This window comes from Danio rerio, chromosome 16 (assembly GCF_052040795.2).
Source record: "Danio rerio strain M-AB ecotype USA chromosome 16, GRCz13ab, whole genome shotgun sequence".
Taxonomy (NCBI): Eukaryota; Metazoa; Chordata; class Actinopteri; order Cypriniformes; family Danionidae; genus Danio; species Danio rerio.
Genome location: NC_141036.1, coordinates 46269850 through 46284333, shown reverse-complemented (window position 1 = coordinate 46284333; position 14484 = coordinate 46269850). Strand labels below are relative to the sequence as shown.

Below are 14484 nucleotides of genomic sequence, written 5' to 3'. Positions count from 1 at the left end.
ACACACACACACACACACACACACACACACACACACACACACACACACACACACATATATATATATATATATATATATATATATATATATATATATATATATATAATCATATGCTCTGATTTTTAATCAAACCATATTTCTACTAGCCATTACAGCTACACATCTTCTATGAAAGTTCACTGATGCAGGGTTTAGATAACCTTTCACTAAGTGGTTACAGGTTTTCAACATTTTTTTAAAGTAACATTTTTTTTTGCATTCAACAGCACAAAAAATAAACTCAAATTGATATGAAACATGTAAGGGGTGAGTAAATGATGGCAGAATTTTGGATGAACTATCCCTTTAAGTTATGACTGATCTTCTGCTCTGTCACAGGTGTAAATGTCCCCCAATGTTTGATGGGCCAGAATGCCAGCAAACCAAACACAGCTTTCTTGGCAACGGCTATGCTTGGTTCCATCCCATACAGCCGTGCTTCCAGAGCCACATCTCTCTGGAGTTCATCACGGAGGCAGCCAATGGCCTGCTGTTCTACAACGGCCCAATGGGAGCACCTCAGCCCAGAGAAAAAGAGGACTTTATTGCTCTGGGTATGAATGGTCATATTTACATGTTTTTATGCATTCAAAATGAGCAGCTGCATATATATTACACATATCACATATAAACAAGCACAATGTAGAGTCACTTTAGAATACACTGTGTTATTGTAGTATTATTTATATAGTGTTATCTTTTTTGTTTGTATCTTGAATGAGCATTTATTTTTCTGTTTTCAGTTTACATTATTTTACATTTATTTTTATAAAACATTTAGTTTTATTTGTTTTTAAGGGGGTGTATGTAAATTATATGTTTAAATATATAATTTTTAAAGATATAAAATATATATATATATATTTATAAAGACTAGTACATGACAATTTTTTTGTATATACATTCACCGGCCACTTTGTTAGGTACACCAGTCCAACTGCACAATACCGTAAATTTCTAATCAGCCAATCACATGGCAGCAACTCAATGCATATAGGCATGTAAACACGTTCAAGACGATCTACTGCAGTTCAAACCGAACATCAGAATAGGGAAGAAAGGTGATTTAAGTGACTTTGAACGCGTCATGGTTGTTGGTGCCAGACAGGCTGGTCTGAGTATTTCAGAAACTGCTCATCTACTGGGATTTTCACGCACAAACATCTCTAGGGTTTACAGAGAATGGTCCAAAAAAAAAGAAAATATCCAGTGAGTGGCAGTTCCTTGGGCGCAAATGCCTTGTTGATGCCAGAGGTCAGAGGAGAATAGCCAGACTGGTTTGAGCTGATATAGAGGTAACAGTAACGTAAAAAACCACTCGTTACTACCGAGGTATGCAGAAAAGCATCTCTGTATGCACAACACATTCAACCTTGAGGCGGATGGGCTACAGCAGCAGAAGACCACACCGGGTGCCACTCCTGTCAGCTAAGAACACGAAAATGAGGCTACAATCCGCACAGGCTCACCAAAATGTACATAATAGAAGATTGAAAAAAATGTCTGAGTCTTGATTTCTGCTGCAACATTTGGATGGTAGGGTCAGAATTTGGCTTCAACAACATTAAAGCATGGATCCATCCTGCCTTGTATCAACGGTTCAGGCTGGTGGTAGTGGTGTAATGGTGTGGGGTGTGGGAGTTCACTGTACTCAAATGGCCTCCACAGTCACCAGACTCAATCCAATAGAGCATTGGGATGTGGTAGAACGGGAGATTCGCATCACTGATGTGCAGCCGACAAATCTGCAGCAACTGTGTGATGCTATCCTGTCAATATAGACCAAAACCTCAGAGGAATATTTCGAGCATCTTGTTGAATCTATGACATGAAGGATCAAGGCAGTTCTGAGGGCAAAAGGGGATCCAACCCTGTACTTGTAAGGTGTACCTAATAAAGTGGCCAGTGAGTGTATATCCACTATATTAAAAATTAATTTTAATATAAAATTAGGTTTTCTTTTTTTAGGTTTTCATCAAAAAGTTTTATTTAGTTCCAGCTTTGCTTGAATTACCAACATAAACGTATGTTTTTAAAGTAGTGTCATTTGTAATATTAGTTTAACACACATTGAGACTGCTTCCAAATTCTGAAATAGAAAGGGTCAGTTCTCATGTTACCACTGCATGACATTAATTTCCACTCTTAATTAAGTGTGTGACTAAAATCGATGAATGGCAACAGGCACAGTCTGAAGTGCGCCATTAGTGATAGATGTTTGTAAATGTGTTCGGTCAGCAGTGGTGAGAGTGCAGTTTGGGTCAACATTGATCTCAACCTCAGGTCATTGCAGAAGGTCACACATTCAGATTCTGTGCCACCTGTCCAATACTGTATCGTGCAACTGGTCGCATGATTTCGGGAAATAACCCTCCCGTGGCCTTGCATAAGCTTACATCATCACTTTGGTGCATGTTTTTATTGAACTGGGGCCAAAACCCTCCAGTGCAGTGACAGCAATTTCAACCTGACCACAAATTGATTGCGAATAAGCATTTTTTTTTACTGCTGGGGGTCAAAAGCAATCTGAGGGGCCACAAAACAGCATTGGATTTTCATGTCACACATGTTTGCGGTACTGGTGTCATGTGCTGGCCCGTGATGAGTTTGAAACTTAGCAAAAGTTCAATTCATCTTTCTTTCTATAGCGTGTTTACAATGTAGATTGTATCAAAGCAGCTTAACATAGAAGTTCTAGTAAATTGAAACTGTGTCAGTCCAGTTTTCAGAGTTAGAGTTCAGTTTAGTTCAGTTCAGTGTGGTTTATTTTTCACTGCTGAAAGTCCAAACACAAGAGCAAATCCATCCACTTCACCAAGAGACAAAAGTGAAAGAAAAAACCTTGGGAAAAAACAGGCTCTGTTGGGCATGACCGTTTCCCCTCTGGCCAAACTTAGCTTGAGATCAAATCTGTGAGATTGTTTCAGCATTTTTTGTCATTACCCGAATCAGTTTAGGTTAAAAGTTTAAGAACATTGTGAAAATATATAATTTTAGAGTAGCACTTTATTTTGATGGTCCATTTGAGTATTAGTAGACTGTCTGCTTAATATCTGCTGATATTGACATTCAACAGACATTTAACTGACTATAAGAAACTTTGCAAATACATGTAAACTTACACTAACCCTAACCCCAACCTAACAGTCTACTTATAATCTAATGAGAATTAGTTGGCATGCAGATGCAATGTACCTTAAATTCAACAAACGGACCATCAAAATAAAGTGTGACCAATTTTAGTATTGTCTAATTGTCTAATGGGCAGTGCGCCAGCATATAGCGCAACAGCGTTGTGGCCATTACAAGTTTGAGTCTCGACATAAGGACCTATCCCAATCCATCCCTCTCTCTATCTACAGCTTAGCTTTTTGTCATTATACTTTCCTGTCAAAATAAAGGCAAAAAATATATAAATGATGTCATTTCCACAATAGTAACCATAACAACAGTTTTTTTTTACGTTTGTAATGAGAAGAAATGTTTCTTGAGCAAAAAAAAAAAATCTGCATTTTAAAATTATTTCCAAAAAGTAATGTGACCATTAAGATTTGAATAATTATACTGAAAAACAAATCCAACTAATAAATAAAGAACATTTTAGAATAAGTGCATATACACTCAAAAAATATTTTTGCTGCTTGTTCAAACTACTTTGAACTAATATTTACAGACTACTATTTAAAATGAGCTGAAACAACACGATTCTTGAGATTTTTTGGGACAACTTAATTGATTTATCATCAAATCACTGAAATGAGTCAAGTTAACTTAATAGATTTGTTTTGGGACAACAGGAATGAATTGTGTAGAACCCAGCAATTGTTTTTATTATTTAAAGTGTATGAGTTTGTTTTAATCTGTAATAGTTTTTCACAACATTTTTGATCAAATAATGCTGTTAATATTAATAATAATAAATGCTAATAATGAGTTATAGAATAATTACATAGTAACAGGCCCAGCCGGCACTTGAAACAGTGACCTTCTTGCTGTGGGGTGACAGTGCTAACCACAGAGCCACCTTGTGTGAAGTATTTAGAAAATCTTGAAAACTTTTTTCACTATAAAGAACCTTTCATTCAATGGAAAATTTCGATGGATGTTGAAAGTAATTCTTGCAAGGAGAAATAAGAAGCCTTTATTTTTCAAGATTGTTGGTGAGCCTCGGAGGCTTTTAAACCTGGCAGCTTTTAATAGTCCTTTGTTTTTTTTATTCCATTTTTAATAGAGCTGAAAAATGGAGTTCCAGTGCTGAGTGTGAATCATGGTTCAGGAACTCTGACCCTGCAGCTGAGCGCGAGAGCCACTGTCACAGACCGCCGCTGGCATCACCTCGACATCATCAGCGATGGCAAGGTATAAACATAGACTGAAAATGAAGAGCACATGGCCAGGTTGACACACTAGACCGCTGCCATTCATTATGTTTTTTAAATTTTTTTATTTGCCTTTCATTTCATATCTGAAACTGACAGAGAGTGCTGGTAGTCACGTATCTCTGATGCTCTCATTGGGTTAAGCAGATTGTGAGCTTTGGCGCCCTCTAGGATTGGGTCTGAAATATTTAATAACCAAACTTGACGCTTGGCGCACTCTGATGTGGTGTGACACTTAGCCCTCTAGTTAAATCATTTGAGTGTGTTTGTGTGCGTGTGTGTTTCTGCAGAGTGTTCAAATGATTCTGGACCACTGCTCTGGAGCCGTGGTGAACGAGGTGGAAGGTCTGGGAGTAGAGATGTTTGAGACTGATCAGTCTGTGTGCAAGGCTTCTGGCGAGACACCAGGCAGTGAGAGGTAAAAAATTATGATCTTAAAGAGACAGTAACCCAAAAAGAATGATTTTCTCATCCTCCATTTGTTTAAACCTGTTTGAACACAGGGGAATATAAATAAAAAAAGCTTTAATTAATATATCACTATTTTCCTGCTATGGATGTTAGGTGCTACAGGTTTCTTCTTTATGCCTTCTTAATGCCTTAAATAAAAGTTTCTTAACATTATACAGGGTATTTTTCATCATTTATATCATTTATAAGACATCATTTCCATATGGATGTAGACTCTGATAAAAATCTGATTTTATTTTATGATCACAACCCACAGTTCGGAACGCACGTGACCCGCAAATTAATCACTTTTTTGAACTTGTAGGTTAATCCAACATTTATAACAATTGCAGAGAGATTGCCTCCCACCTCATTTAAATCACGTATAAATATAATGATTATTAATTATTAGGTTATTGGTTAAAAGTGTTAAAAGTGTGATAAATGAGAATGATTTACATGTTTATGCACTGCATTCAAATCTATGTTTGATCGAGAGAGATTTAGTTAAAATTTTTCAGTTCATTACAAACAATGAAATAACACAGAAGAACTGGGAGAACATCACTGATGTGCCAGCAGGGTTTAGCTCTAACCCAGCAGGGTTTAGCTCTAACTTGCCTCAACACACCTACCTGGGTGTTTTAAGTATACCTAGTAAGACCTTGATTAGCTTGTTCAGGTGTGTTTGATTAGGGTTGGAGCTAAAACCTGCAGGACACCGGCCCTCCAGGAACAAGTTTGGTGACCACTGGTTTAATGGAACGTCAAGTTGAATGTTGTAGCAATTACATTGTTTAACCAATAGGTGGCGACAAACAACCATCAAAATTATATCACTGAATATGTTTTTATGCGTAATACGCCTAAAATGAAACATGTTTTATGTGTAAATTGTTGAATCATTAATTGAAAATAAATATATGTTGTACAAGATTTCTATAATATTTCTATGATATTCTTAATTTTTCGTATTGAATATTTTCCTTATTTTCAGCTTGTTCTTCCTTGATTTTGGATTTTTGTTAAAATGACAGGTTAAAATTTATAATAATATATTCTGTTTGTCAAAACCAATGGTTTTTGCAGTAATATTTTTCTATAAATGGAAAGCAATTGACATTTGTCTCCCTTTTTGCTGATGGTCCGATCCTTGACTGAAAAACCACACTGTGATCTGAACCGTGAGATTTGTGATCCGTTACACCACTAATATTTATTTATTTTTATTTATTTTTTCAAGAATGCATTCATCTAGAATAAAACATTTAAAGAAACAAAGAAGACATTTGGGGATATTAATAATAAATGAAAATAATAAAAAAAACCAAAATGAAAATTCTGTCATTATTTATTCACCATCATGTCTTTTCAAACCCCTTATATCTATATAATAAATCTGTTCATCATAAAGCAAGCATATCCTTTGAAAAGCTTGATGGATACGCATTTATTTTTTTATCTCCTAAGAAACATTTTGAAGTGTAGAGATTCAGTCAATGGAGGGATTAAAATCTCTCAGATATTATGTTTTGGGGTGAACTAACCCTTTAACAACAAATTGTAATGTAAACTAAAGCTTGTTTTTTTACTATTGGTTGCTCTTTCTTTTCCAGAACAATAAACTTATCTTTTTTTATTTGTATGTAATATTTCATTAGTAGTAGCAAGTAGAAAATCAAGATGGCAGATGAGTTGACATGTCTGAATATACATATCTGTGGATTTCACATGTGTTTATCTCTCCTCAGGTTTTTGGATGTCTACCAGCCTCTTCAGCTGGGTGGTGTTAAAGAGACACACTCACTGCGCAGGTCACATCCACACTACAAAGGGTTTGTGGGATGTATGAGGAACCTGGTGGTGGACAGTCAGGTAATACCAGTGTAAATGTGTTTATTCATCTAGAAGCTGGTTTGATTTGAACCAATTTAGTATACTACAGTCTATACAGTATACTACTGCTTTCTGGAGGTAGTCTAGAGGCAAAATATTGAATACATATGCGCTTATTCATTAACAAACTGTAATCATCTATTGTAGTAAAAGCAGTTTTTATTGTAGAGCATCCTTATTGGAATAAACAGGCCTTTAATTCTATTTAAATGGTTTATTTGTGAACTGGAATACATTGAGCCTAAATAATAAGATGCAATAGAAATAAATTTTGATGTAAATCATACACACTTGTATAACGCAATGTAAAATTCCACCTAAAATTTATTGTACTCATATTTCAGAAATGGTTGTATATATTTTGCATGATATATTAAGTCTTAAACATAATTTCTTACTTGGTTGAGATTCAGACCAAAGTGTTTCGCTTTCTAATCCACGATCTTTTGTTTAGATGGAACAAATGTTCACCTGAGCCACTTTCTGACAGGGCGTCGATACGGATCAATGCGGTTCAGCATTGTGCTAACTCAGGCCTTTCTCTGTGTTTGTGTGTGTGTGTGTTTTCTGTCAGGTGTACGACCTCAGCAGCGCAGCAGAGAGTGAGAACAGCGCCCCGGGATGTGCCCTGACGGATGGTGTGTGTTTGACTGCAGGAGGACCGTCTTGTGGAGTCCATGGGAGATGCTTAGGTGAATGGGGCTCTTTCAGCTGTGATTGCCATCCTGGATACAGCGGACACAAGTGTGATAAGGGTAAGCCAACACAACATACATTATACATCACTCCATGGCCTATTGTTTGATGATCATGAATATAGGTCATATGAAGTTATGCGTCTGTCTGTCTGTGCCTGTCTATCTATCTATCTATCTATCTATCTATCTATCTATCTATCTATCTATCTATCTATCTATCTATCTATCTATCTATCTATCTATCTATCTATCTATCTATCTATCTATCTATCTATCTATCTATCTATTTATCTATCTATATATCTATCTATCTATCTATCTATCTATCTATCTATCTACTGAACTTTATCCATCTATCTATCCATCCATGCATCCATCCATCATACTTTAGCCATCCAACTATCCATCCAACTATCATACTCTATCCATCCATCCATCCATTGTTCTCTATCCATCCATCCATCCATCCATCCATCCATCCATCCATCCATCTATCAATCCATCGTACTTTATATATCCATCTATCCATCCATCCATTCATTCCACTTTATCTATCCATCTATCATCTATCCATCCATTGTACTGTATCCATCCATCCATCGATCCATATATCCTACTGTATTCATCCATCCATCTATCGATCCATCCATCGTACTGTATTCATCTATCCATCTATCCATCCATCTATCCATCCATCAATCCATCCATCGTACTGTATCCATCCTTCCATCCATCATTCTGTATCCATCCATCTATCCATCCATCCATTCATCCATCTATCCATCCATCCATCCATCGTTCTCTATCCATCCATCCATCCATCCATCCATCTATCAATCCATTGTACTGTATATATCCATATATCCATCTATCCATCCATTCATCTTACTTTATCTATCCATCTATCATCCATCCATCCATTGTACTGTATCCATCCATCCATCGATCCATATATCCTACTGTATCCATCCATCTATCCATCCATCCATCCATCATACTGTATTCATCCATCCATCCATCTATTCATCCATCAATTCATCCATCGTACTGTATTCATCCATCCATCATTCTGTATCCATCCATCTATCCATCCATCCATCCATTCATCCATTGTATTGTATCTATCCATCCATCCATCTTACTGTATCTATCCATCAATCCATCCACCCATCCATCAATCTATCCATTGTACTGTATCTATTCATCTATCCATTCATCCTACCTACTGTATCTATTCATCTATTTATCCATCCATCCATAAATTGTACTGTATCCATCCATCCATATATTGTACCATATTCATCCATCCATCCAGCCATCCATCCTAATGTATATATCCATCTATCCATCCATCCTACTGTAGCTATCCATCTATCAGCCATCCATCTATTGTATTGTATCCATCCATCCACCGTACTGTATCCATCCATCCATTCATCGTACTGTATCCATCCATTCATCATTCCACACATAATTAAAATATTACCTATTTTTTAATAAGTGTACAAAACATGTATTATAATATATTTAAAAGACAATGTATTCGTGTCATGCCAGTATTGCATTTTTTATTACACATGGCATCTGTGTGCATCCAAGCACGTCATTATTTTGGTCACAGTGGTAATAATGCGATTAAGGTGTTACCGCGCTTTTAAGATGTTTATTGCATTTATTGCCTGCACCACATAGTTAATATAATTATGGTTAGGATGATTATGAGCTTAATCACATTATTGTGATTGAAGTATTGTGTTTACATGAGGTAAAGTTTAATTGCAATATGGCAAAAATCCCATTTTAATCAGATTATGAGGGTGCATGTAAATGTATTGAAAAAGCTTAATATTTTCTGACACATTTAAGTTTCTGTGATGAATGAGGAAGTTAATAGAAAGCATTTATCTGAAATCTCTTGTAACATTATAAATGTCTTTGCTATTAGTTTTGTCTATTTAATGTATCGCTGTTAGAAAAATGCAATTTCTGATACACTGATCTCCACTTATTCAATGGAGTATGTTAAAAAGTCAAATATTATTCTGATTTCTTATATTATTTGTTTACATCTTAGCGCTTCCTGAGTGGTCATTTGAGAAGGACAGTGTGTTGAGGTACCAGCTGAGGGGTGGAGGAAGTCCACGACGGACACAAGCTCATTTCCTGCTGAGAACACGCTCCTCTACGGGCACCCTTCTCAGCATGGCCTCACGGGACGCCAATGAGTTCATCATCCTGGAAGTGAGTGATACACATCAATGCAAAATCATAAATGGTTAAAGAGTGTTCAATCAGAAATATTCAAATGCATAATTGCATACATGCATAATTTGAAGCTCCTAGTGCACTTTAAAGGAAATGTCACTCCCAGGGGCGGGGTTTATGTAAATTTAAGGGTTAACTTGGTAAACCAAGGGTAAACTTGGTGATGTCACAAACCCAAGGAAAAGCCCAAGGAAAAGCTTGTTGTAGGCCTTAAAATGCAAATTCTGTGAAATAAAAGATCTCACTTTGCATTACACCTTAAATCCCGTAACTTTGCATTAAAGTTTATGTTCAGAAATCATTCAAAACTAATTTTAATAAAATGCTGAATCCTATTTAAAGACCGCTTTAAAACTAACACTGTGCTGTCTTTTTGTTTTTCAGATAGTGGATGGGTACCTTAATGTTCGTGCTAACCTTGGTGACGGCACTCACTCGCTTAAACTAACAGGCCAGCGTGTAAACCATGGCCAGTGGGTGCTGATCAGCATTCTCCGGCATGACAACATCTTCATCCTGCGACTGGAGCAGGGCGGAGGCTCACGAGAGGTGACAGGGGTCCTGGGACAGAAGAAGGAAATTGTAGTTCACCCCTCCAGTGTGTTTTTGGGAAACAGCGCCAGCCCAAACACACAGGGAGACTTTCAGGGTGAGTTTACTCATCACTTTCTTCCTCACTCCTGGGATTTTTATCTTAAACTAATTTGTTTGTTTTCGGTAATGATGATAGCGCGAGGAATAATTGATTAGCCATCAAATTATCATCACATAATGAAATAGATTAAGGTGATTGTTTTCTACTTTGTTCTCTAGATTGTTTTCTAATAAATCAGCAGACTTATACTATGGTTTCCACACCTACAGACATTATTTAGGTCTTCTATTTCAGGACATTTGTTGTGACTATTTTGGTGTAGATTTTTCTCCATCTCATCCAAACATTTAGATTTTAAGTTGTAGATTGTAACTGTGTTTTTCTCTGAAAATAATTGAACCATTCATTTCAGGTTTTCCAGTCTCTTCTAATGTTCAAATGAGTAGATTCAGGAGTGTTTAAATAGGAAGAGGTTGAAAATGTGCCTTCAGGAACAGTGTTGGGAAATACTAATTTAAAGGACAGTTTTCTATTCATCCAAAAATCCTACAAAAAAGATCATAGTTTCCTTAATGTGAAGGAAGTTATCTACACTGCAAAAAATGCTTTTCTTACTTAGATTTTTTGTCTTGTTTCTAAACCAAATATTTGAAAATTCCTAAATCAAGAAGAATTTTCTAGACAAGCAAAACATATTGTCTTATTTTTAGAAATAATATGCCAATAATAAGTGAGTTTTTACTTAAAACAAGCCAAATAATCTGCCAATGGGGTAAGCAAAATAATCTTACGTCAAAAGAAAAAACAAGATTATTTTGTTTACCCTATTGGCAGATTATTTTGCTTGTTTTAAGGAAAATCTCACTTAATATTGGCATATTATTTCTCAAAACGAGACAATATGTTTTGCTTGTCTAGAAAATGCCTCTTGATATAAGAAATTTTAGATATTTAGACTAGAAACAAGACAAAAAATCTAAGCAAGAAAAGCATTTTTTGCAGTGTAGCTTATTTATCACAGATATAATACATATGACTTGAGCACAAAATGAATTAAAATGATTTCAGAAGGATTGTTTGGATCCCAATCCCAATTTAATTCTTAAAACTTTCAAGAACACCAATATATAAATAAACAATAAACAACTCATACACTGCAAAAAAAGTTTATTTTCTTACTCAGATGTGTTGTCTTCTTTCTAGACCAAATATCTAAAAATTCTTAAATAAAGAAGAATTTTCTACACAAGCACAGTTTTTCCTACAAACAAGCAGAACAATCTGCCGATAGGGTAAACAAAATAATCTTATTTCAAAAGGGAAAACAAGATTGTTTTGCTTACCCCATAGGCAGATTATTTTCCTTGTTTTAAGGAAAAACTCACTTAATATTGGCATATTATTTCTGAAAACAAGACAATATTTTTTGCTTGTCTAGAAAATGCTTCTTGATATAAGAATTTTTAGATATTTGGACTAAAAAGAATACAAAAAATCGAAGTAAGAAAAGCATTTTTGTTGTGTACTGTACCTAAAGCATTTCATAGAGTGATTAATGACTTGTTATCCTGCAGGCTGTATGCGGGATGTAAGGCTGAATGGTCATTCTCTATCGCTGGATGGTCAGAGCACAGAGTTCAGTACTGTACTGGAGCGCCGTGGTGTCGTACCCGGCTGCCACTCAGACGCCTGCAGCGCCAAACCCTGCCTGAGCCCGCTTTACTGCGTCGACATGTGGAGGAAACACGAGTGCAGGTTTATACTCGCACATTTACACACACACAATATTAACACAATTATAACAGGACGACAAGATTTCTGATTACATCAACCTGGCATTCTGGCATTTTACACAGTCATTCCAATAAACTAAAATCACGTTAAGACTTGTAGTTTTCTTATTTTAGTTGCTTCATCATAATGCGTTATAGATCACTATTACCATCATGTAGGACTTTTGTTGCATTTTGCGACAGAATAAACACACGGAAATGGTCAACAGTTTGACAGCAAACAAAAGAGCAAGGATGTAAGCAAGAATTTGCATCCACTTTCATCTGTTTGCACATTTAGTATGACAAATAATAAACTGCATTTGAAGCTTTTATAACTTAAAAAATGAAACACTAAACTGTTAATGGTACCAAAATGAACACATTGACATATGACTGACATGACAATGACACTTCAAGTGTTCACACTTAGGGTGCTTTCACACCTGTGAATCGATTCAGTTGTTCCGAAACAGAGATTACAAATGTTACATTGTTGCTCTTTGCTCTTGGTGCGGTTCGCTTTCACATTGCAAAGTTTCTAATCGGACCAAAAGAGCTAAAACAAGTCACGTGTGAGTAAACTCTCTTCACATTGGTCAGAGTGTCAGGGTTTATTTTGCAGCGTCCCGCTCAGCCGTCAGGAGAGGTGGTGGTTTGATGGTGATTGACAGGGTGCGCGCGCGCGATGTGTCTGAGGAGAGATGTGGTGGGGAGGGGTGAGAAGGGTGCGCGACGTAGCCTATTTGAGGACCTGGAGGGAGACGCGAGATTACCGGGAGATCATCACTCGTTTGCAGGCATCCGGAGACTCGCGAAACTTCCCTCCCAACTCATAATTCTCTCTTCATATAGCCGTATGCCTATTACATATCCATAAAACACTGTGATATAACCGCGCTCGGATCGGATCGCTTTCTCACTGTAATCGAACCGCTCCAGGGTTCGTTTCAATCGAGCTGAGACCACCTCATTCAAGCGATCTCGGAGCGATTACTTTGGCGCGGAACAGAGCGCGATTGCCCTGTTCACATATGCCAAACGAACCGCGCTAACTGGGCAATCGAGACACGTTCCGAAACAAAAGTGTAGGTGTGAAAGCACCCTTAGCTGATTATTGATAATAAAGCGCATTTGGCATGTTGTCCCGGAAGAATATCCTCAGAATATCCTCGAGCCCAGGGCTCCCTCCCTTTTGAAGGGCGAGAAAAAAGTTTGAGCTCAGGTAGATCTCAATAACTCCCCTGCTTGAGAACAAGCTGAGATATATCTGGCTAAGGGTTGTCTAAAGATGCTACTTTGAAGTAATCAAATTATCAATCCAAACTTATTATTAATTATTAATCCAAACTCGTTGTCCTGCAAATTTTAGTTCCAACCCTAATTTAACACACCTGAACCAGCTTAGCAAGCTCTTTCTGGGTAAACTAGAAACATCCAGGGAGGTGTGTTGAAGAAAGTTGGAGCTAAACTATGCAGGACACCAGCCCTCCAGGACCGAGTTTGGACAGCCCTGGTGTATGTCTTTGGATGGTGGGAGGAAACCAGAAAACCTGGGAAAACCCACACAAACACAGGGGGAACATGCAAACTCTGACATGCCCTATCAGAGAAGGGGAGGAAAGGGGTGGAAGGGGGTATTCTTTAAGACGAAGATTACTGAAGTAGGAAGCTCTGGTAATTTATAGTGTGTCAGTATTTGTCTGATTGATGCGATATACGGAGCTGATGCCGTACCAGCTGTTCAGTCATACGCATGTGATCCTCTCGAAGTTAGTTTACAAGTAAACCACACTCTATAGCAATCCTTCGATCAATCGATTAATATAACTTTAAACACCTTAAACCGTGTGTGCTGTTGGGGGTGTTTTCATCCACTGAGGCTTAATTTGGCCAAAACATTCTCTGTCTTTTAGCAAATTGAATGAGTTGGTGACAAATCTTATTTAGACACATATTTTGGGAAAATGCAATAAAAAATGTTGAATTTTTCAAAAACTCAACAGCACATTTGGGGGAAATTAACTAAACTTTCATTATGTTAGTGTCTGTTTTTGCCCCATTGACTTCCATTATAATGACATTTTTTAAATGCAAAGCCATGACAGCATATAATCATGCATTCTTGATGATTGGAAATCTAAAATAAGCACCTCAGCTATCACAATATAGTAAACACAGTAAGTGAATTTATGCACACACACTACAATCTGCTATTTTACTCCATAGAACTCCATATAAAAGCAGAGCATTTTTTCCACAGGCCTAATCTAAAGGGTTAATGCTGCTGTCATAGTTGCCGGCCTTTTCATCAATGAACCACAATCATCAGACAGGAGGTTTTGAAAATTACCAAAAAAATAGACTTTAACATAAAGCCGAAAAAATGC

At 36.8% G+C, this 14484-nt stretch overlaps 1 protein-coding gene across 2 annotated transcripts in view; it reads left to right on the top strand.

Annotated features, from left to right (window-relative positions):
- si:dkey-22o22.2 overlaps positions 1 to 14484 on the top strand; it is a 304899-nt gene that overhangs the window by 278008 nt on the left and 12407 nt on the right. For both annotated transcript variants that reach the window (XM_087287665.1, XM_087287664.1), the window contains exons 23-30: positions 379 to 593; positions 4271 to 4398; positions 4709 to 4836; positions 6620 to 6743; positions 7339 to 7519; positions 9537 to 9703; positions 10112 to 10376; positions 11897 to 12077. In XM_087287665.1, coding sequence (XP_087143791.1) covers positions 379 to 593; positions 4271 to 4398; positions 4709 to 4836; positions 6620 to 6743; positions 7339 to 7519; positions 9537 to 9703; positions 10112 to 10376; positions 11897 to 12077 — 1389 coding nt within the window. The remainder of the gene's footprint in view (positions 1 to 378; positions 594 to 4270; positions 4399 to 4708; positions 4837 to 6619; positions 6744 to 7338; positions 7520 to 9536; positions 9704 to 10111; positions 10377 to 11896; positions 12078 to 14484) is intronic.